Source organism: Syngnathus leptorhynchus, chromosome 1 (assembly GCF_054491065.1).
Source record: "Syngnathus leptorhynchus isolate UIUO chromosome 1, UIUO_Slep, whole genome shotgun sequence".
Taxonomy (NCBI): domain Eukaryota; kingdom Metazoa; phylum Chordata; class Actinopteri; order Syngnathiformes; family Syngnathidae; genus Syngnathus; species Syngnathus leptorhynchus.
In genome coordinates, this window is record NC_141195.1 from 6929848 (window position 1) to 6952490 (window position 22643).

Below are 22643 nucleotides of genomic sequence, written 5' to 3' on the forward strand. Positions count from 1 at the left end.
TGCAGGACCTTCTGACTTTCTTTTTTTGTTTTTTTGTTTTTGTGAATGTGTTGACCCCAACAATAATTTGACCTAGTTATTTTCCGCCGCCATTAGCCTCATTTGGGGAAAACACGCACAGACATTACACAATGTGGGAACAGAAAACATTTGTTGCTTTTGGGTTTTCTGACCACTTTTCACTTCCTGTAATTGCAATCTGTTCCATTACTCACAGGTAGAAATATTCTTGGGATGCTTCATCTTTTTAAAAATACCTTTTCTATGATGTCAGTCATTCAAGCTATGGGATGTTCAAGACGTTAATTAGATGCAGGGGAAACTCTCATTAAACCGCTTTGGGATTATGATTGGGGGACGGGAGGTTAAATATGGTCAGAGTCTTCAAGTTGAAAATATCTCCCCGTTTATTTACCAGTCAAACACTCTGACGTACACACCGATTGTGCATTCCCGAGGAGATTAAAGTGAGTCAATCAGATACCAATCTGCAGCACAGTCCGTTGCCTCGGGCCGGTAGGGCCGATCGATGCGTTGACTCGGCCTCCCCACTCAACATAATCCCGAGAACACAGAATGAGCTCAAGGTCACACAACCGTTCCGCTTTTTATTCATGACTTTGTTCTCCTCAGACCTCCCCGCTGCCTCCACCCAGTACCAGTATGCGTCGGCCGATTACCTGCGTTCCCCACGGCTGCTGAAAAAAGGAACATGTCACGAGAAGCCCGCCGTCAAACCGCGGCCTCAGCCATCCGCCTCCCCCAGACCGTCAGTTGCGCAGAAGCCTCAAGGTAAAGTGCCAGCCATTACAATGTCACTGGAAAAAAAAAGAAGAAAAATGCGTAGGTGTCTGCTCGCTGGCCTCATGCTGTCATTCACTCTCCTCACTGGGTCATCTCCAAGCAAGCTGCTACTTTAAAGCAGGCCAAAGGCTCCCGTGAGATTGTGTTGTGACAACTTTGATGAATGCTAATTATGAACATGTGTTGTGTTTGGGGAATTTTGGAAAATCACAGAAGAACACTACATTTGCCTCAAATTTCAAGTGACCTATATTCATCCACACTTTATAATAACCGGTAGTTATATTGCCAAATTTCCCTTTTCTGGTGTTTTGGTTGCACTATTTCAGTAAGTGAACAACCAGCTGCAAACAGAAAAAGAATTTTTCAATACCATATTCATTTGGAAGACCATATTAGAATTTTATATTGTCCTATATTTGGCATGCAAATTATTTTTAGGTTCATCTTCTTGCTACTCGTGTAATTGTGACAGACAATGCCATTTATCTTTTAAGAAATGCATGCCAATAAATAGGACAGGCGGAAGCTCGCTATCATCATGAATGTGTCAAGCGGCTATGAAAATATCAACACTTGTCGGATGACAGTGAGCAACGGAAGCGTGCGCGCTGTGTGCATACTTGCGATATCTTTTCTAAATATACAGGAACTGTAGTGGCTCTCGTGCCCGCACATCTCAGCATCCTGTTTCAAATAAGGAAGTTGTCAGAAAGCTGAAGAAGCATTACTATTTTTTGTCACACTTTGGAGCTGATGTTTTGTTTTTGAGACCCTTGGAAACATTTGTCTCAACGTTTGTCTCGTTCTGCTTTTTCGGAACCCGTGCTCTTCTAGTGCCCCCTAAACCGGCGCACCTGCTCGCTCTGGGGCAAGATAAGAAACCCAAGAGGATCCCGCCGGCGCCCTGCAGGCCTCTCCCAGCGCCTCCGCCGAAACCCAAACCCAGTGTCGTGCCCCTTGGAGCGCAGCCGCAGAAGGAAATCCAGAAAGTTGGCCTGCTCATCGAAAAGTTTGAGAATTCAAGGTGAGAACATTGTCGGGTTTCATTACGTATACGCTTTGAATCCCATCTCATGACTTCCATGTCCTCCCAGGGTCCCCATCTTGGGGGCGCTCCCCCGCTCCCAGCTACACCTGTGTCTTAGGATGGACACTGCGTGTGACATCAGTTCCTCCTGTGACCAGGACACCACAGCGAAACTTCCGGGAGACTCCTCCCCTTTGAACAAATTGGCACCCTGCACCTCCGAAGGAACCGAAGATGTATCCGAACTGTCCCGTCTGGCGTCCATGCACATGGACGGCTCCGACGACACCCCGTTGGACGTGGAGGTGGACATAGCCCACGGCGACGGTTGCCTTGATGACGGCGTGCGCGACGAACGCTCGTCCCACGAGTTTATTGATCATCAAGACTCCTCGGAACAGATAAAGATTCCTAACCGGGACAGCGGTATCGACAGTCCGTCGTGCGCCGCCGAAGGGGAGGCGTTCCCCAACGGGGACGCCATTGACGAGGAGGATCATTACGACAGCGTCACGGAAACAGAGAGCGTGTCTTGTTGCGTTACCCTAAGCAACAAGCGGGATTCAACTCAGGATGAGGACAGCGACTTGGACGAGGGCAGCGGCGGCGAGATCAACTCTCTGACAGACACGCAAAGCGGGTATCTGACAGATGCACAAAAAGTGAGTACCTATCATAGCAATCGACTTTACTGTTCTAATACTTTAGGAGGAGATTGAGATTTATCGCAGGTCAAATTGGATGATGCCACTATAATTGTGACCTTTGACAGGCAGGGAGGTCACTTAAGTGGTAACATTATATGACTGACTATTAATAGATAAATACAAACATTTGATTTGAGGTCAAAAGTTCGCCCTCATTCAGCAATATGCTGTGTCATCTGTTTGCAAGTGAGCTGCTTGTAAAATACGAATAAAATTGTTATGGCGATGAGGCAACATTGTAAAAACGCTTATGAGTGCACCAAAGGTCAGAAAGCCTGATATAAATGTCCATTCATCAGAATTTTCACGGCACATTTGATTTGTCCTGGTCGTCTGAACGCTTTCCACCTCGAGCAGCCTCTCTATTATTAGCTCAACCCGATTGAAACTCTTCAACGAATCCTCTTGATGAAACGCTACACGCCGTCACATACCTCACATCGGCGGCCACAAGCGATCGACTCGACTCTTAAAAGCAGGTTTGCGGTTACATAAAGAGATGAATACCTGCCCCAAAGCCGTAACAGGAGCTCACGTTGGCTCCTGGATGAAAGACTCGCCACTTTTAAGGTCGTTTCACTTTCCTCTTGTCCTTCAACTCCATTATTGATAGTCAACAGCACCGCTATGTCCTGCAAATATTTTGATACGGAAAGGCAGCAGATGCTTTTTGTTGTTCAAATGTTTCGGGATGACAATGTGATGCCTTGGTTGTAACGTACTGGCCCGTGTTTGCCCCGCCCCCTCAGTGCTCAGAGGTGCACAGGTTGCTGAACATTGCCAAAGAACTTCTCCACACTGAAGAGGCCTACGTCAAGAGGCTCAACCTCCTCGACCAGGTAAGGCCCGTGCAAGTCACGTTCTCCCCACGGGCGCTTTCATAAAGATGTACGCCCGGCTTGTGTGTTCAAATTTCAATATCCTGAGTGTGCCAGCGGTTGTAGTGATTGAGATCAGGGCTGAGCCGGATTAAATAAGTGTTCTGTGATCGGGGACACACAACCGTAGTCTGAATTAATCTGTGAGCACAGTTGAGGGAGACGGTGACTCTGTGTTGCATGCATGTGATTTATGGTTACCTCAAGTAAAAGCAGTCTGGCTCGTCTGGTGTCGGCAGAGTGGCACATGTACAAATGTGTAAATCTGTGGATTAAAGGTGTTTGTCTCTTAAACCGTAGCAGGGTTTATAATTAGAAAGCTCATTAAAACAGTCTTAAGATGTTATGGAGCCGTGTGCAGAACACAATTTATCATTAAATGAATACTGTCACATTTTGACAAATGTATGATCATTTTGCTAAAGGGTTGATTTAGATGGAAATTAACTTCTCACTATATTTACCCCCCCCCCCCCCCCCCCAAGATATTATGGAATTTCAAAGTTGTCCAGTGGGATTACATCATGGTCGTTTACAAGTTTGTTTTCCTGAGGAACATTTTGTAGCGATAGCGGCGCTCTCACATCTCATGAAATAGTTCATCTGTTGTAGTCACACCATGTTCATGTGACATTGATTGGTTTCCATGGAAATGTTTGTGCCCATCTGTAACTTTGCCTCCAGCTACAGTAACAAAAGATTTCTCATCTAATCAATTACTGCAAACAAATTCCAAATCTCAGTAGTTTCCAAAACGCTGAGATAATAGCGGCTCAACTATTCTGGTGAACCAATCAGAATCGAGTTTGGTTTTACCCCGCAAGGATATCTCAGGTCATGATACGGAATTGACTTTGTCTTTAAGTCACTCGCTTTCAATTATATTGCATAATACAAATCTGCTTACAAAATATTTTTGGGAAACCCGATGAGTCACAACTGTGCTCTGATGACAGTTTAGTCATAACCAACCTTTAGCCTCCCTTCCCTGCCCCAGAAGAAGTGCATAGTACTCAAGTAAAATGTCACTGGACTGGAATTAAGAAAAATATTTTTGTGCTGCTCCCCCCGTCCCTCATTTTTATACGCTTCATTAGGTAACCAAAATCTACCTCATGTTTTGAACTACTTAAGAGCATGTTGCGCCATGTTTTCTCTGCAGGTATTTTGCACTAAGCTCACAGAGGCCGGAATCCCTCAGGATGTCATCACGGGGATCTTTTCCAACATCTCCTCCATCTACTGCTTTCACGACAAGTTCCTGCTTCCAGAGCTCAAGACAAGGATCACTGAAGAATGGTGAGGAGAGATTCGTAGCATAATAGAGACTCTGGTGCCGGGATATTTCCTTTTTAATTTTTTTATTAGAGTCTTGTCTCCTTACTAAGTAGAACAACTACATTTGTGTCTCCGGAAGATCTCCCACTTCTCAGCTTCAAATGCTGTAGCTTGTTTTTTTCTCTTCACAGGAATGCCAACCCTCGTATTGGGGATATCCTCCAGAAACTGGCACCTTTCATGAAGATGTACGGCGAGTATGTGAAAAACTTTGATCGAGCGATGGACTTGGTCAACACCTGGACGCAACGGTCTTCGCAGTTCAAAAGCGTCGTCCAAAATATACAGGTGTGTGTTGTGCTGGTGCCATTTTTTCACATTGCTGCAACATTTCAAACCGAAATTTTTTTTTGGGTGCATAGCCAAGGAATTTTATTGCAAGATTTCCTATTCGTCGCAGCTCACGGGAATGCGGTCGTATCTCGGAATGTCATTTGTAATTATTGCCTGCAGTTATATTTCGCAATAAACTTAATTTGGGACACATCCAGTAAAAGAGTGGAAAGAAATGATGATGCTACAAAATTCACGACTCAGCTTTTTAGCAGACAGACATTAATTCATTTGTAAAAACAATAACACAATGCCATATTTATCAACACCAGTACAACAACATCAAAATAAATGAATCCATTTCTATCAGTGTCACTTCCAAATAATCTTTTCTTTAAATCTGAATATACTGCAGGCTTTCTGATTGTATCAGTTTAACGTTTGTTTGTTTTTCACTCTTAAACAGAAACAGGACGTTTGCGGTAACTTGACATTGCAGCACCACATGCTGGAACCAGTCCAGAGGATCCCCCGCTACGAGCTCTTGCTCAAAGACTACCTGAAGAAACTGCCCGATGACGCTCTCGACCGAAAGGACGCAGAAAGTGAGATACCCTCCAACATTTCACATTAACGTCATGAGAGTGGGCGTATGTAGCACTCTGGATCTGGAAAGGTCAGATCGTGCTTGATATGTGCCAGCATGGCAGTGTCCAATTACAAAAGCTTTAAGTTCAAGCCTTTGTTTAGTTTCTAGGGTTTCACTCATCTATTCCGCATTCCACAGTAGTTTATCACCGTGGCGTTGCCTGTAACTTTCTACTGACTTTCCCACCCCACATTTACTAAGACTGACCATCCACATACCTCCCTGTCCTAACAATATGATTTTTTTTCGTGTTTTGGATTTGATGCTAACACATTTACATTGTTTCCACAGAGGCACTGGAGTTGATATCTACTGCAGCTAATCACTCCAATGCAGCAATCAAGAAAATGGTGAGACTTTAAAAGAACAAAAAAAAAAATCATCTCATTGCTCATCTGATGCAGTGCTGATGCTAAAGTATTGCTGCAAGTTTGTCTGAGGGAGTCAACGCGCTGAGTCGGTTCAGACAGGAAGTTGCTGTTTCCTGCCTCAAGTTTCACAGTTTACGGATGTCTGACTGGCTTTCTGTAACACCCATCGTCTTCATCGCTTTCCTCGTTCCGACTTGTATTTCTTACTTCCGCGAATCCTCCAAATATATAGTCAAAAGATCGATAAAGAAATATAAAACCTGCTCTTTGCCAGGTCAGCAAATCTCGCGATGATTCTGATAAAACAGCGCCCTCTAGTGGTATGTATCTCATTCGTGTTGGTCCTGTCTTATGTTTACAGGAGAAGATGCACAAACTGCTTGAGGTTTATGAGAGGCTGGGAGGGGAGGAGGACATTGTGAATCCAGCCAATGAGTTTATCAAGGAAGGACATATCAAGAAGATGTCAGCCAAAAATGGAACAGCACAAGACAGATACCTCTATTTGGTGAGAGGAGATGTCAGACCAAAAAAAGATTGGATGTCCACGAAGAATAGCCCAATTATGATTGTTTTTCTTCTCTCTCTCTCTCTCTCTCTCTCTCTCTCTCTCTCTCTCTCTCAGTTTAACAACATGGTGCTCTACTGTGTGCCTAAACTCAGACTGATGGGGCAGAAGTTCAGCGTTAGGGAGAGAATTGACATTGCTGGCATGGAGGTACTTATAGAACGTGTGACTGACTCATTTAGACCCCTTTATGTTTTATGAATGCGAGTTATTCAGTTTCTTTGTTCCCTCAGGTGCAGGAGAATGTGAAGCAGAATCTTCCTCACACATTTGCCATTATTGGCAAACAACGGTCACTTGAACTTCAAGCCAGGTAAAAACACTTAAGCATTCCAGAGGTGTATTTTCATTTATTTATTTTTCAAACATTGCAATCAAAGTAATCGTATAAAAAAAAAGTAAAAATATAGATAAACAATATTACATACCGAAATTAAAATGTTAAAGATACTGAAAAACACATACATGATTATCCTTTTCTCTCATAGGACAGCTGAGGAGAAAGAAGATTGGATTCAGGTAAGGATCACAAGTGTTTGTGTTAAACCAACAGACATGTTTTGGGTCCACTGAACTATTCTAAAAATAAAAAGAGACCCCTGAAATATGGCAGTGAAAACTGGCTAAATAGTATACAAATATTCTGTGTATAAATAAACAAAGCAACATTATGGCAAACGCTGTTGCGCAATCTCCGTGTGGGGGCGGGGGTATGTAAAGGCTTATGCCAGGAAATCAGGGGTCAGTCGTGACCCTTTTGGTAGTTCAGCGGCATTAGAGAATGCAATTAGAAAAGATTTCCTGCCCACCCACATTGTGTTTGGAACTGAAATTCTCCACTAAAGCCCCTTTATAATGGCTCATTTAGCTCATTATGGCAGAGAAAAGCTGATTACAGCTTTGAAGAGGAGAGGTGGTCTTCTTGTAAAGAGGCCTCAGGGTGAAAGCTGACAGTTGAACATGGGCTCAAAAGATTTGGATTGTGAAGGAAGTTTTAATACAAACAAGACTCATGGCCGCTTGTTGTCGTCATTTCCTCCACTCAGGTCATCCAAGCCACTATCCATCGACACAAGCAAAACAGCGAGACTTTCAATAAAGCCTTCAACAGCTCCTTCTCGCGGGAGGACGACCACGCCCCGGAATCACCGGTGAGACCGCCTTGATCGTTTTCATTGATCGCCTCAGTGAGGAATTATAAGCGGCACCAAGCACAGTCACCATCTTCTGGTCTTTGTCAGCTTGAACACTTGTCCATGTATGGATGTGAATCATAACACGCGCCACACAATTTAAGACGTTCTTCTTGACACGAGTCTCCCACAAGTCGCTCATGACCTTATAGGGAAAGTCCAAGTCAAAGTTTATTCCTATGGATCTGCTTTGACCCACTTTAAGCCGGTGGGCCTGGCAAGGAGCCAAAGGAAACTGGCTTCTTGTGCGAATTCAGCCTGACACCTTGTGGAAGAAACGCATAACTGCAGAAGGAAACCGCTGATGCTCAGATGTTTGCTTCTTCTCAGGGTCCCTGGTCCAACACATCCATCGACTCGGACGGCGAAAGACTGCATGAAAGGGTGAGATCAGATGATTAGCGTTCCCCTTTTGAGTTGCGCTGAACATCGTTGACATCTATTTACAGAAGAGCTCAAGAAAGAAAGACAAAGAAAAGCAGACGTGTAAAGGATGCAACGAGAGTTTCAACTTCACAAAGCGTAAACACCACTGCAAGTCTTGTGGAGGGGTAAGCTCTCACAAAATTACATATTCTTTTTGCGTACATATTGAACATATTCAACAACAACAAAAAAACTAATTCCACAGGCTATATGTGCAAAGTGTTCAAAAACCTTGGACAACAAAACAAGTCGACTGTGCCCGGAGTGTTTTGAGGCAAGCCTCAGTCTGGAGAATCTTGGTGGTGAACAAAAAAGAAAAGCAGCGCCTGAGGTGAGACACAAAACCATAAAACACACACACATTATTTATTTATGCTCAGTTAGGCTCATACATTCACCGAACACATTGGGAATGGGGCCAAAATGGGCTCTTAAACTTGCAGGGGTAAAACCAGTCGTGGATTTTGACAGTGGCTCTGTGGTGTACTAGACTAGGAAATTTTCACAACACATTTTTATATATATGTATATGATTGTATTATATAATATGCAAAAGACATCATATAGCATACATTTTATTTTAGGTTAGTAGAAGAAAATCAATTAAAACCTGAAAATGTATATTTATTTTTTTACAAAGTATTAGAGAGATTTTTTTTTTTTTCACCTACATTGCAGCCAGGCAGTCACCGAGGGGTGAATACAAGAACATTGATATTGGTCGATCCCTTCTCTGGTGACTAATATTATAATAAGATCACAAGCTACTTACGAAGACGATCTGCCAACTCAGCCGTCTGCGTGCCTGTGATATTGGAAGCTTAACCCGTCTACCTACTCAGCTCCAGACATAGTTTTGCTGAAGTAGGTGAATGAATCTGATTTGGCTTCTCTGGCCTCTTCAAGGTCAAAAGACAAACTGCCGTTTGGTTGTAAATTGTATATAAAGGTCGAATTTACTATTCAACCATAAGATGCCATGGCCACTGTCTTCCAGATTCTCCTGCACAAAGTGTAACTTTTCATGCACTGGCGCTCCTTTTGTACTGAACCGGTGTTGTGTGTCGTCCGTTTAGAGACAAGCCTCATTAACGGGCGAGAACTGCCTCTTGTGTGGCCACCTCCATGTGCAGGAGAAAGGAAAGAGCTGGACCAAGATGTGGGTGGCAGTTACCAAGGCCGAACCGCTGGTTTTGTATCTGCAGAGCAGCGGGCAGGTATGGCCTAACGTTGCCGACGCTTACGTTCATAATGTGTCACAAATAATCGGCAACGAATCGATTATCCAATCAATCGATCCGTTCGAATCGAGTAATCATTTTGCATTATTAACTTGAAGCTCAAGATAATGACGGACTTAACTCATTCTTGTAGGACTTGAAGGGGGCGAGAGCCGTACCTCTGCCTGGGTTTGAGGTGACGACGCCGTCGCCGCCCGCAGGCGAAAGGTCAGAGGTCAAACACACAATCCGGCTCAGTCACAGTCAGCAAACTGTGCTCCTAAGTACCCAAGATGGCGAACTCCATGCCAAGTGGGCGGACCTCCTCTCAAAAGCAGCTCGTGGCGAAAATGCTGTGAATGCTTCAACAAATCTGACTGAACACAGGAAGAGCCAGTAGTGGACACGCCCTCTTTCCCGTACCCCCCCCCCCCCTCCTTCTCTCTGTGCCCTCTGTAAAGAGCACACCTTACTTGAATTCGCTTATCTTGGCACTTTTTGTTTTGTGGAGGAGACCATGCAGTCCTTCCTGTACACCACTTCAGCCTCATCTTCACTCACACCTCTTCGTCGCCACCGAGCCATCACAACCTCGACGTGTGCCGTCGGGATGTTTTTGTTCCTCTCCGCAACCTAAGAGGATCTTTTTGAATGGACTCATGTTTTATTTGTAAGATAGTTGAAGATTCCCACAAGGTTTTAATGAATAGGCTTCTTGTACATTATCATATTATTATTGACTGTTGAAAAGCTTTGTTGTTTTTCCATATTATGTGAAAGTGTGTATGTGTGTGTGTGTGTGTGTGTGTGTGTGTGTGTGTGTGTGTGCGAGCTTCGGCTCCTTCCTGTGTACATGAAGCAGTTGAATGTCAGTGTCTGAAACTTGCGCCACTTCCCCGTTTGTTGCTGGGGCACAGTGGCACTTCAGTGGGTATTGTTGTACAGTATGTATACTATAGTGTGATGTAAGAAAAAGAAAATACATTTTAAGTTAAAACACACTTGAGATATGTACACTTGTGGCCGGCCACCGGCAGCTCCCGCAAAACCAACCCGTTCACCGTATCTCCATATCTTCAATACAGTATTTAAGTCCCATGATTTGCCTTTCCACTCTTTTACCGTTTCAACATATAAATGTTTCATTCTCGGATGTTTTCTCAGCATAGCAACACTCTGATCTTCTTCTCACCCTTTGCTGATGGAGCTGAAGTACTTTTTTCTGCCTTTCCCTTTGTATCCCGCTTCAATAAGCACCAGCCTTTAACAAAATGTAGCAAAAAAAAAAAAAAGACAATGTTGGAGCTCATCTTGCATGTTACTTGCATCACTCATAAAGTGGTAAAGCATATCATCAATAAACAGGCAATGTGGTAAGTGAAGTTCACCACGCTGTCCAACAAGCTGTGCAAATGTCACTCATGTCTCGTGTGTCAACACTACAAAGATGGAAACATGCGATGAGGTACCAATCTGCCTCTCGGTCTTCCTTTTCCATTCCATGAACAGAACCCCTGAATAATGATATTCTTCCCCTTGAGGAAGGATGACCCCACCCTTTTCTGAATCAGGACTGTAGTTTGAGACTTGATTCTCATCCCAGCTGCGAAAATGACCATCCGATCGAGCCAAGAAAATTCTGAAGCGCAAAACCCACAGTTATGCCTTGAAATTCTGTCCATGAAGGTTAAAAACAGGTAGGTTTTTTTTTTCGTCAGGGTTTATACGTGAGAGAATTGATCCTTTCCCATCACACCCGAAGAGAATGAGTGTAATGAGAACGCTGTCGATTGTCATTGAAGCGTCTTAGCAGATGTTGGCTTGTGTCCGTGCAGACATCTGTGTGGCCCAGAGACATTTGCATTTCCAAATAACACCCCCCGATGACCTGCCTTTTTTGCTAAAGTGGGATTTAGGGGATTTTTGTTGGACATTTTTTTTCCCCCTTCACTGCAATCCTGAAAACAAAACTGAAACATCCCCTAAACCTTTAATCTTATTAATGTTACATTCAAGTAAATGGTGAATGACGTCACATTTAGAGAAACGACATCCGGAATGGTGCTTTATATTGACTGGCAAAGTGAGTTCCTTTTTGGTGCGGTTGCAACTGTTTCCTGTTTGTTTCCTGAGAATGGTACTCGGTGAGACTTCTGGATGCCTTATTCATACTTGCGATGCTAAAAAAAAATCCCCTGGTGGGTAAATTGTAAAAAAAAAAAAAAGGTAGAAGCTACAATTTGTGAGCACCTTTTCCATCTCTGTCACGAACCAGAACGGACAGTTTTTGTTCTTGATTAGAATTTTCATGACTTCAATTAAGTTCGCTCATGTTACACCCAGTTCTGCATTATAAAAACAAACGTCTGTATGCAACGGCACTTGAGTGCAGAATGCATGACCGCAAACGCCCCCCAAATAAATAGGAAAAAAATAAAATAAACCCAAAAGCAGACAAAGCTAGGATTGCCTGACATCTCGGTGCAGAAGAAACTTTTCGCGCCGACCCAATTTTCTCTCTCTGTCATGCAGGCGTCACGTGACGTGACAGCGTCTCGCCTGCAAGTCGTGCATCTTCTATGCACTTGCTCGCTTGTTCGGCGTGTGGACTATGGACACGGGCGGAGATCGGTTGGACCGTCATCATGCCCTTAGCATCCAAAGGACTCGAGACGAACGGAACCGACCAGAATAACACCGGTAAATTGATTGTTATGAAAAGTGTTGCCTATGTTTGGTGCATGGCTTTTTTTTTTTAAATGTAGACCTTCTTAAGTTTACTGCGTGGCGTTCACTTGAACCCTTTAATGTCATTTAACCTTTTCAAGTAATTTTGTTTAAGTAGGCTAAAGCAGGGCGGCAAATTTAAAAAGTATACTGATACAATCTGGGATAAAAAAAAATAAAAAATAAGGCCGGTAAATGTGAATTGGCTACAAAAAAGTAGTTGATTTCTGATTCAATTTATGTATAAAAAAAACTCAGGTAGGCTACAAAAGTGTTGTTTCATTAATTTAACTCTACACCATAAACGATGGATGTTTTTGTTGTTGTTTGTTTTGCCGTAGAAACAGAAAATGACGCGAAAATACTGCAGAGGAATCAATGTATTTAGTTTAGGCAGGTTTAGAGATTGGCAACGTAAGATGGCCGCTGGTGACTTCATTTCTCAGAAATGGCCGTCGTCCGCCGTTGCCAGGAAAAAAATGCCAAGTAATAGATTCTGATTCGGCGAGCCAGCATGGTATCGTTGCCGTTGGCGCAAAAGATAAAATACTGAAATACATTATAACTTGACACTACAACATGATAGATTTTTACTACAGAATGAATTCATGGGAATTTTTTTGTGATTTTGGTGAAACTGCAATTGACCAAGTTTCCCACTAGAGGAAGGTCATGCACTCTTTCTTTGCGTCAATTATTCCCATAAATACAGCCACAAATATATTTGTGATATTCACGTATCACTTGATTTATCTTTGTGGACTTTCCCTTTGTCCCTGAGGCAATACAATGAATTAAAATATGGATTAGCAATAAATTAAATAATTAAATTTGAATAATGATTCAGAGTAAATGTTCAGAAATGTTGAACATTAATTGTTTCATTTTTCTTGCCGTGACTCAACTCTTTCTACATATTAGGACGTTAACACATTCAGGCTGCTCTAACCATGAAATCTATGTTCTTGTCACTCTTTAGCGTTGTCTCCATACAAAGACAGTGGTTTCCACGTTGCTGTTCTTGCATCCGTCGTCAGCATCGGCATAATATGTATCGTGTCCTTGGCATTCATCACCTGCTGTATTTGGGACTGTGCCCAAAAAAACAGAACAGCAAACGGAAAAAAAACAAAGCAGCGCAGGTGAGTTTGTTCAATTCGTCTCGAAATGTGGTTGTTCTGAGAAAAAAAAATGGAAAACCTTCCATCCTAGGGATTCATTTAAAAGCCATCTGGAGGATGGCAGATCCTACCATAGCCTTGAAGGCAGATGTCACGTGGACTTAGGAGAGCATTTTTCACCATGGGGTACTGACATCCCAGAAAATCTTATTGACAACAGGTGAGAACAAGATCACCTTTTTTTTTTTAAAATCAAAATTAAGGAAATTCTAAGTCTTCAAAGATCCACATCTTAAACCTCCATTTCCCGTAGTTCGCCTCAATGGTTGACGCATGGACTGGTCCATACACAGTCCCCTTCGCATCTTCACTCCTTTGGAATCTACGATAACCGACATCCACTCCCACCAAAATCTAATTGTGCACAGGTTTTGGGTCGGCCTCACGACGTCACTATTTCCTCATGCTCCAAGTGTCCACACGCATGTCTGCTTCAGATCCCCACTGAGGAAACTGATTTGGTGTGGCAGCCTTACGGTCAGCGGTGAAGCTCGTTACAAAGCCTTGAAGTTCAAATGCCCGAGTCACAGACACCGCTCGGGAAAGTTTAGAATTGCCTACATAAATAGTTTAAAGCCCAAACTATGAACTCAGCACTTTCAACCCATCTTACATTACCCTTAAAATAAATGCAGTGAAAATTGGAGGCCACTGCCAGCTGTCTGGCAACTTCTCCTTTTCTTTTTTAAATCTAGTACTTCACTATTTATCAGAAACAAGTCTTTCGCTTTCATTTTACACTTGCTGTATCTTACGTTGAGCAGCTAGCCATTACTTGCTAAGAAGCGTTACGTTCAACCACACCTTTCCTGTCATCATTTTGAAAGGTTTACAACTGAGTGGTGCGCTGAAAGCATTGCCTGCCTGCCTTGTGCAATCGTACCTTAAAAGTGCCTTATGCTAGTTAATGCCTAAAATAGCAGTTATTGGAAGTATATTGTGCATTTATATCAGTTTATTGTACGTATATGCATAAAAAACATTGGTATCTGATTGGAAGGATACATGGTTCACAATTATGGACGAGCAAAAAGTGCCATGATTCAATAAATGGAGACAACCAGACAGTTGTCCCTTATTTTGATTCAAGAGTTTTGCCCCACAACTGACTCATCCCTTTGGTATTAGGTATTGTAGATGAGCACCATCCTGTCTATGACGGCCCTGCAGATGGGACATTTCTTTGGCTCCGGCAGAGCCTCGTAGCATCTCGTGCACGTACACACGTGTCCGCACTCCAGAAAGACGCAGGTGCGCTCCTGGTACAAGCATACGGCACACCGGCTGGCCTGCTCACCGCTTTCCTCCCAATTTTGCTCCTCCTTATTTTTCTTCTCTTGCTCCTCAAACTCTTTAAGCATGCGCTTCACGCGCTTTCTCTGTCTGAGGCACTCGTACTGCTTCCACAAAACGTAGAAGAAGGTGGAGCAGGCGGCCAGGCCGAAGACCACGGTCAGAATGCGCCACAGTCTGACGTCTCGCTCCTGCTTCCTCAGGAGAGCGTCAAAGTCCAACCGAGTGAGGAAATACAAGAAGCCTTGCTTGGGTGGCTGCAACTTAATGATGTTGTTATCTAGCACCAGCTCGCCGACGCCCGTGACGCTGTCGCCCAAGCGCAACATCTCCTCCGTTTCGTGAATGCCTTTGGGTCGCTCGCCGCTGATGAAGTTGCCGATGGCGCTGGACAGGGACTGAACGGTGGGGTGGAAGTTCTCGTACGTGGTCTCCAGATTTAACTCTGCGGCTTCGAGCGGGCGCATGACACATACGGTGGCAGTGATGTCGTCATCGTGGGGGCCGAGTGTAAACGGGACCGAGTTGGTGCGCTGGTGGATGACTTTCTGAGTGTTGCTCCTACACAGGGAAGAATTTTAATGAAACCAACTCACATCTACTTCCCAACATGCTTATTTACTGACATACCAGAGTTGAGTGGTGCGGTTCCAAACCATTTTCTCCTCCTTCAAAGTGAGTCTCTCAATGACCCCTTTGCAATTGTCAAGAAACTGGCTACTGAGCGTTTCCTTCACAGACCTCACGACACCTGCAAAGAATGACCGATTAGTCAGTTATTGTAAAGTGTATCTTAAATGTTTGCCTCTTTGCTGAACACAGTGCAGGCTGTTCATGATGTGTTATTGAGAAAAGTCTCCAAAGGAAATCAAATTGGTGCAATGGGTGTACAATTAATTACACCCGAGAACAAAAAAAGTGATGTAGTCATTAATGTTTACCAATGAACATTTCTTAGGGCATGGCGCTTGGAAACTCACCCTCAACGACGGCATAAGGGAAACATCTTCCCGGTGTTTCAGACAGGATCATTTTCAAATCCTGGTCAATGGAAACTTTCTTGGCATCCTGTGCACAGGAGAGATTTCTATGAAGTGACACAAGGATTACTGGGACACTGAACCTTTTTCAATGACGGACCTGTAATTTGGTCACCGTCGCTGCTTTGTTCCTGTACACGTTGAAGAAGACAGCAGTGAGGGCCGAGCTGGTAGCCAAGAGGCCCACCTGGATAGCTGAGGGAGTCCAGTCCATTGTGCTATCATGACAAAGGTAAGTGCACATATTTGTGTCAAATGTTTTAAAAACAGTACTGTACCAATTAAGTTCAGTGGTTTTATTTGTTCGTACTTAATAATCTAAAGCCATATTTAGGAGTTCGACTAAGTGCATCACATAGCGTCCATTTCAAGCTGCTCTTGACATGAGTTCAGTTTCGTTCTGAGCCAATGACATTTATCATGGTTTCATTATTTTCATTAAAACAAAAAACTGAAGTATAAAACTCTAGCGTTAGCGCAATGTGAAAGGGCAACAGACGGCCTTACCCTTTATTGAAGTTGTTGGAAGTTGATACTCTTTAATAAAAAAACTAGCGGTAGTTTCGTGTGGAAATTTTGTTTCCGTACGCTTTCGTTTCGCTCATTCGAATGGGTCTGCGAGCATACATGCTAACTCTCTGTTATTAACGGTTAGCTAGCTTCACTTTACCCGAAAAGAAAATACGTTTGAAACTGTTTCGAATCGAAGAATAATATTGCTGAGACAGTTGCTAAGTATCGCCATATTACCAGTAGGAAGCATATATGCGTCCCTGATGAGGTGACGGGGGCCTGCAGTCGAGGCTTTGTCGACAAACCTTCAACTGACGTATTGGGGTTGCCAGGCATGGTGACGTTTCCCTACTTTTTATCATGCAAAGAAAGAAAATTTGAAATGGTGAAATTTGTAATCAGCAACATTTTTGCTACATTTGAAAAACCAATATCGACAATATTTAGGCCTAATGCTAATTTTGACAACAATATTGGTATCAACACTTAAATATAAAACAACACCTGGCAACCCTGCACACGTACTTCGTCATTTTCACCACTAGATGTCAGTGTAGTTATTTCTAATTGTGAATACTGAGCCTTGGAAATTTATTACGGTGCGTTGCAGGAGGTGGCAAATCGACGTCTACTTGAAGCAAAAAGCAAGCCAAAGATCATAAATCGTAAAAATAGCACGTTGCCATATGCAACTGACTGACTCAGTAGAAAAAGAAAAAGTTAAATTAGAAAATGATAACTGAATAATACACCTAGTGTGTTTTTCATACTTAACAGCTAGAATATTTTTGAAAGACATAAACATGACTACACAGTTTCCACAAATCAGTCTTTTGGGCAACAGCATTAAATCTCTTAAATAAATGGATGAGGATTGCTTCTCCAAATCTGTTATTTCCACCTTGTCCCAAGATCTAATGTAAATCCATCAAGGTCCGTCACATTGTCAAATGTAGTAGAGGTTGAAAAACTAACAAGCCTATTTTGACAAACTAAAGAAAATAAAAAATGTTTTTAAATTTATTATGTGACATGTTATGTGTATATAAACAAAATGGTTTCATGAATAACCTAGCTATTACAATACAAAGACTGCTTGCCGTGCGTTTGATCCTCAGCTCTTGCATCTCCCCTGGCTGAATGAGTCAGACATGATCAACCTTGACATTAATGAATGTTAGACATTCGAAAATCCTTCTGACAGTAAGAGGTGTGAACTTCTTTGTGACCTCAAAAACATCAGCAGGCCTCTTGCTGTTTGTATCATAAATTAATGTTATATTGTAGCTCCTACTCTGGCTGAAAGAAAAGGAAAATGCTAGTATAGTTGTTGGAGGTAGAACAGAATTATTTGAAATGGCAGGAATTATCAAGTTTGATTTACAAACTTAAAATAACGGCCTCAAATCATTGCTAAGTATCAATGTAAGATATGGCATAATTACCCAAGTGTTGAACTTGCTTTTAATCTTCCCCATGTCATGTGACGTTTCCCCTTTGATGCTCTCGTGCGCCCCCAATCTTCATTACTGTCGGCTAATTGCTGGATCTTCTTTTCGTTTGACCTTACAAGCTCACTTAATCCCTCAAAGTGCTGCAGCACTTTCCTGATAATAGGGACAAACACACTGATTGAAAGTGAGTTGTGCTGCACACTTTGGTCATGGAGAGAATGAGGTAGTAGCAAAATGATCTTGGGTTCTACGTATAAGAAACCTCAGCAAAAAAAAAAGTCCAATATCTTTCCGTTGGGAAACGAGCATCTTTTTATATACAATGCATTTGTTTCCTTATCATCTTCTCTCTCGTGTGTTGCTGAGCGCCTCACACCAAACATTAATCAGGCTTTCCAGAGGTGGGGCACTCACAAGGCTCCTTTCATTGATTACATCGCACTGCTGTGTGATGAAGAGTCTGACTCACTGATGTAAACGCAACAACAACGGCTCAAATTAAGTGAATGGAAAAACACATTTTGGAAATGGGTCTTTCATACCAGCGTGATTAAAAAGGATCAAGCATGGCAAGTATGCTGTTTATGAATCACAAGGAAATGATCTTGACTCTAGAGATACCACAAAATGATTCCATGGCTTTTTTTTGGTTCTTTTATCACAAACCATTTTTTAATTTTAGGTTATATTACCTGACATGTTTCGGCATGTACTTCCGCCTTCAAGTACATGGGGAAATTCTATTCTATTTAAATTTCTATTTAAATTCTATTATACAGTGCTTCAGCTTTTTAAAAAAAAAAAAAAACTAAGAACACAGCGGCTCCTGAAATTTTAGTGGAAATGGTACACAATTTCAAGGTGCATGCATGAATCACTAATAATAATGATCACTCATTTTCACTATTGCTGATGTTGGAATTTATCTTTCTAATTTAACTTGAACGCGAGTTACTAATCTGACTCCAATTTGTGACCTTACCCAACTGCCACTCATCCAACAATATGCGCGCTCGTTCTGCAATAGAAAGGTATCAGGAAGCTGGCATTTTCACACACGAGTGGATTTATTCCTAACACACAAATCTAATCCATCACCTGGGTCTCGGGTCCCTCTCAATACACCTCTGTACGTCTCTGTTCCCACCAGCAGACGTCCTCTACTTCCGAGTTGCCCAGCCAATAATTATACTACACAATATGCAAATGGCACATAAACAAAGGCATTCTGTCATTATTCTATTGGCTATGTGTACACTGCATTTAACTTTAGCTTGCTCTTATTGGTCTTTCTTCTTCTGCAGAATCATTTGCTCGCTCCTCCTGGTTGTAGTTTTCCATACCGGGTCCCCTAGTTGTTATCTCCCCGCTGCCCCTGGGTCATCTTGTACTCCTTGCTGCTCCTGCGTCATTGTTTAATCTGGAACATTTCATTCGTGCACATCCTTGCCCACATATCTTGTTTTGTCTCCATCGTCACACACTCAGCACTTTACAGATTCATACTCTCATACACAAGATGTCTAATGAACTACCTTAAGATCAAACTCTTATATTCCTTTACTGATAAACCTGAGAAAGTGTGGAGCAGAAGTTTAGAATATCTAAATATATATAAATATTTATTAATATATCAATAAAATGATAGATAAATAAAATACATTCAAGACTTTAAAAAAAATCATCACATTCGTTGGTCATGTGTGACAAGATGAACATTTTAGTTGGGCAACCATTGAGAGGTAGCCCTAATTCTACGACACATCAAAGTCATGATAAAGCTTTGCAAATGATGTGCACGACTGTCTATATCATTTGACATTTTTCTGTTTACTAGTTGCAAGGCAGAGTTAATGGCTCACAAGCATTTGTGCCCCCAACCCAGTGTAAACAGTGTCAGGAAGAAGGATTAGTGCTGGCACCGCCCGGCACCCACACACACTCAGAATGTGACATATGGCCTTGCAACCACCTCAGACATGAAGTCCTTCCTTTTCATCTTTACTCCCACCACCGCTGTCTTATGATCAGAACTACTGTGTAAACAAAAAGACAATTTTGCCAACGAGGCTGTCCGACTGACAGGAGAAAAATGTAAATGCTAATATAGTTAATTGTTTGCGCTCTCATTATTTGAATCCTTTGCCTGTTTGTCCAATGCTCATTTGTGTCGTTGGTTAAGGAAAAAAAAACTTTGCATCATAATGAACATTGTGCACAATGTGCTTTCATCATAAACATATGTGAAGATTTAAACTGGCAAAGGAGTTCCTCACGTTTCATCAAGCAGACTCCAGAAGTAGTCACATGGCCCCCACCCCCTACCCCACCCCCTTGAGACTTCCCATGGGCGGTGGGTCCTCTGCCTCAGCTTTATAGGAATCGTAAATATAGCGATATCTCATTGCCAAGCCGGACAGCTCAGTAATGCTTCAGAGGGGATCCATTTGGAAGCCAAACAAAGAGGCAGGGAGGGGTGTGCAAGCTCCCAACGCAGCGCATCATGATGCAAACAGCACAAGAGAAAGAAGAAAGAGAGGAGGCGAGGAAAGGAGGAGCGAGCAGACCGACACCAGCTCCGTTGATCTCACTTGCGCTTCTGTGCAGTTTCTCTGCCTGTCCTCTCTCTTTCTCTCTCAGTGACGCTGAACGGGGACGTCAATAGAACCTCCAGCTTTCTGGACCCAACTGAAAAGACGCAAGCGAAGGGCACAGGAGCTCCTCCTGCTGCCACACCATGCTGCCCTGGAGGAGGAACAAGTTTGTTCTGGTGGAGGATGACAATAAAATGAAAGGCAAGAGTCTGGGGACAGGATTGACTTATCACTCCATCCTCTCGACTCTACTGCGCTCCTGTCCCGACCTGCTGCCCGACTGCCCCTTCGACTGGGTGGGAAACATCTTTCATACGAAACGACAAAAGGTGGAACTAAACCGAGAGGAGCCTGTTTACAATGTGCGCTATCTGGGAAGTGTGGTCACCATCACGGCCAAGGGGGAAGGTTGTACCCAGGAAGCGGTGGCCAAGATCTGGGCAAAGAGCAGCTACGGAGAGCAGAGCGTCAAAATGAGGTTGACCGTGGGAGCGCAAGGCATCCGCATGAGCGCCGACAAATCCGGGAAAAAAAGTCCCGTTCATCTTTACTCGCTGAGTAGGATCACCTGCTGTACGCCGGACCCGTGTCGCCCCAAAATCCTGGCCTGGATCTACAGGCACCAGATAAAGAACATGGCCATCGTCCTTCGTTGTCACGCCGTCTTGGTGAGTAAGGCGGAGAAGGCCCAGGCCATCTCGCAAAGCCTCTACCAGCACACAACCTCGGCCTTCAGCGAGTTTAAACGTCTCAAGCGTCAGAGTGACTTCCGGCACTGCCGGCAGCAGCTGCTGGGGGAGGAGGCGGTGCCCCTGATGCCCCTGAGGAGGCTTCTGAACGGGCAGTGCCACTACAGGTCGCCCGCCGACACCCCCGGCAGCGCCGCTCGTCTCTGCTCCATCACGGAGGAAGAGGAGGATGACGACGAGGAGATGGCGGGAGAGGAGCGACCCTTCGAGACGGAGCGCAAAAGCAAGCGGACGGTTTTGACGACAAACACGGACCCGACTCAGCTGCTGTCCCAGTTGGATCTCGGGGATATTGCCAGACTGGAGCAGTGCCAAATCAACTTTGTCAGCGAGAGTAATAACAACACGTTTACATTTATAACTTCCTTGGTGTAAACGTGAAGAGAAAACAAAAAGGACGTAGCCGTTTGTTTACTTGGGCTCCCTCTTTTTTGAAACGTATTCACCAGCGTCTGTTTGGCGGTCTTTTGCGAGGGCACTCTGTGTTCCGGCCAGATGGCTCTGACGCTGGTGCGCCAGACCGACCGGGAAATGTTTACAAGAAGAGTTGCACACTGACGCACACCCTGACGAGCACAACCGACGTCGTCGCTCTTAGGCAGCATGAGATGACCTATGCTCACGTTTTGATGACAAACCTTTATTTCATTTATTTTTTTTAAGCAGGTTGTTTGTATGTTTGTGTCGTATTTCTAACGTGACAATCCTAACTGATGTTCAGATTGCAGATTGGGTTATTAATGAGCGAGGCGACGGATTAGGATGCAAGCCATTGACGGGACGTCTTAATTACTGCCATTTGTTCGCGTCCTTATCATTTATGCATGACGTGTCAACTGTAACCTTTTGCGTTGAGCTTTTGTCTTTCATCACCTTCAAAGTGAACACTGTGATAAATGTGTGAGCAGGGATAAAGACGCACAGAAAAGTCCGATTTATGTCGTGCATCTTGACATCAATCCTTTTGTAAGACAAATTTCAGTCTGTCATAACCGTGCCGGCAAGTTTTTTTTCCCTCCCACATTATCTCTTACATAACCTCACAAATTGAAGAACTGTTTAGAATATGGTTAGACCTGCTTTCCTTTTGATTGAAAGACTGACAGCATTATGTTGTATATGAAATAAAGCTTTTAGAATATTCATTTTCCAAAATGTGATGTGATTTCTTGAACAGAACAACTCATCGGCACGTACAAGTTGTATTTCTCAAGCTATTAAACAGTAAACCAAAATAATGCAAACAAAGATCGTCACTCGTAAATTGGAAGTCAGCCCTATTGAATGTAGTTTGATGGTTTCCCGCCGGCCCCTGCTCGTGCTGAGGGGGGCAATTAATCAGCAGATTGAATTGTGCGGAGAGAGAACATAAAGCACCTGCCACAGCAGTTTGGCTGTCAGGCTCTGACATAGCAGACTGCTCCGAAACCAGGACAGTGACTCACCCATCATCACTTTTTACCACTAACATCAGCGTTTTATTGATGACAAAGCCTTTAAGGTGTTGTTCCGGAATATTGCGCAATCTGCAGGTAGACATTGCACCTCTATTTGATTAGGTTAAGACCACATTATTTTGCCGGTGGCCACAGTAACCCAGAATTATTACGGGCCTGCTAGACACACGACACACAC

General features: G+C 43.3%; 4 protein-coding genes across 8 annotated transcripts in view; 3 read left to right on the top strand and 1 right to left on the bottom strand.

The window, feature by feature from the left end:
• The window catches only part of fgd (faciogenital dysplasia), a 31183-nt gene extending 20323 nt beyond the window's left edge, over positions 1-10860 (top strand). For all 3 annotated transcript variants that reach the window (XM_085915031.1, XM_085915023.1, XM_085915014.1), the window contains 18 exons: positions 634-792; positions 1642-1831; positions 1902-2496; positions 3291-3380; positions 4582-4718; positions 4889-5045; positions 5497-5635; positions 5971-6029; positions 6412-6558; positions 6676-6768; positions 6852-6931; positions 7107-7137; positions 7665-7769; positions 8142-8195; positions 8261-8362; positions 8443-8568; positions 9314-9454; positions 9612-10860. In XM_085915031.1, coding sequence (XP_085771157.1) covers positions 634-792; positions 1642-1831; positions 1902-2496; positions 3291-3380; positions 4582-4718; positions 4889-5045; positions 5497-5635; positions 5971-6029; positions 6412-6558; positions 6676-6768; positions 6852-6931; positions 7107-7137; positions 7665-7769; positions 8142-8195; positions 8261-8362; positions 8443-8568; positions 9314-9454; positions 9612-9857 — 2651 coding nt within the window. In that variant the 3' untranslated portion in view covers positions 9858-10860. The remainder of the gene's footprint in view (positions 1-633; positions 793-1641; positions 1832-1901; positions 2497-3290; positions 3381-4581; positions 4719-4888; positions 5046-5496; positions 5636-5970; positions 6030-6411; positions 6559-6675; positions 6769-6851; positions 6932-7106; positions 7138-7664; positions 7770-8141; positions 8196-8260; positions 8363-8442; positions 8569-9313; positions 9455-9611) is intronic.
• Positions 10861-11301: 441 nt separating this feature from the next.
• Positions 11302-14428, top strand: LOC147061633 (uncharacterized). 2 transcript variants are annotated; one of them, XM_085925176.1, is made up of 5 exons: positions 11535-11601; positions 11990-12157; positions 13164-13326; positions 13397-13525; positions 13619-14428. In XM_085925176.1, exons 2-5 carry the CDS (start codon positions 12037-12039, stop codon positions 13851-13853), a joined length of 648 nt encoding a protein of 215 aa, XP_085781302.1. In that variant the 5' UTR covers positions 11535-11601; positions 11990-12036; the 3' UTR covers positions 13854-14428. The 2 variants fall into 2 exon arrangements, with proteins under 2 accessions (XP_085781308.1, XP_085781302.1); XM_085925182.1 differs by having other exon boundaries at positions 11302-12157.
• mul1 (mitochondrial E3 ubiquitin protein ligase 1) lies at positions 14303-16527 on the bottom strand. 2 transcript variants are annotated; one of them, XM_085925157.1, is made up of 5 exons: positions 16206-16527; positions 15799-15916; positions 15639-15726; positions 15289-15409; positions 14303-15219 (listed from the first exon to the last, which is right to left on the bottom strand). In XM_085925157.1, the coding sequence occupies exons 2-5, from the start codon at positions 15910-15912 to the stop codon at positions 14490-14492; spliced, it is 1053 nt and encodes a 350-aa protein (XP_085781283.1). In that variant the 5' UTR covers positions 15913-15916; positions 16206-16527; the 3' UTR covers positions 14303-14489. The 2 variants fall into 2 exon arrangements, with proteins under 2 accessions (XP_085781283.1, XP_085781291.1); XM_085925165.1 differs by having other exon boundaries at positions 16449-16504.
• Positions 16528-20228: 3701 nt separating this feature from the next.
• On the top strand, positions 20229-22099 carry fam43b (family with sequence similarity 43 member B). The gene has a single exon (XM_085917170.1). The coding sequence runs from the start codon at positions 20403-20405 to the stop codon at positions 21381-21383; it is 981 nt and encodes a 326-aa protein (XP_085773296.1). The 5' UTR covers positions 20229-20402; the 3' UTR covers positions 21384-22099.
• Positions 22100-22643: the final 544 nt, after the last annotated feature.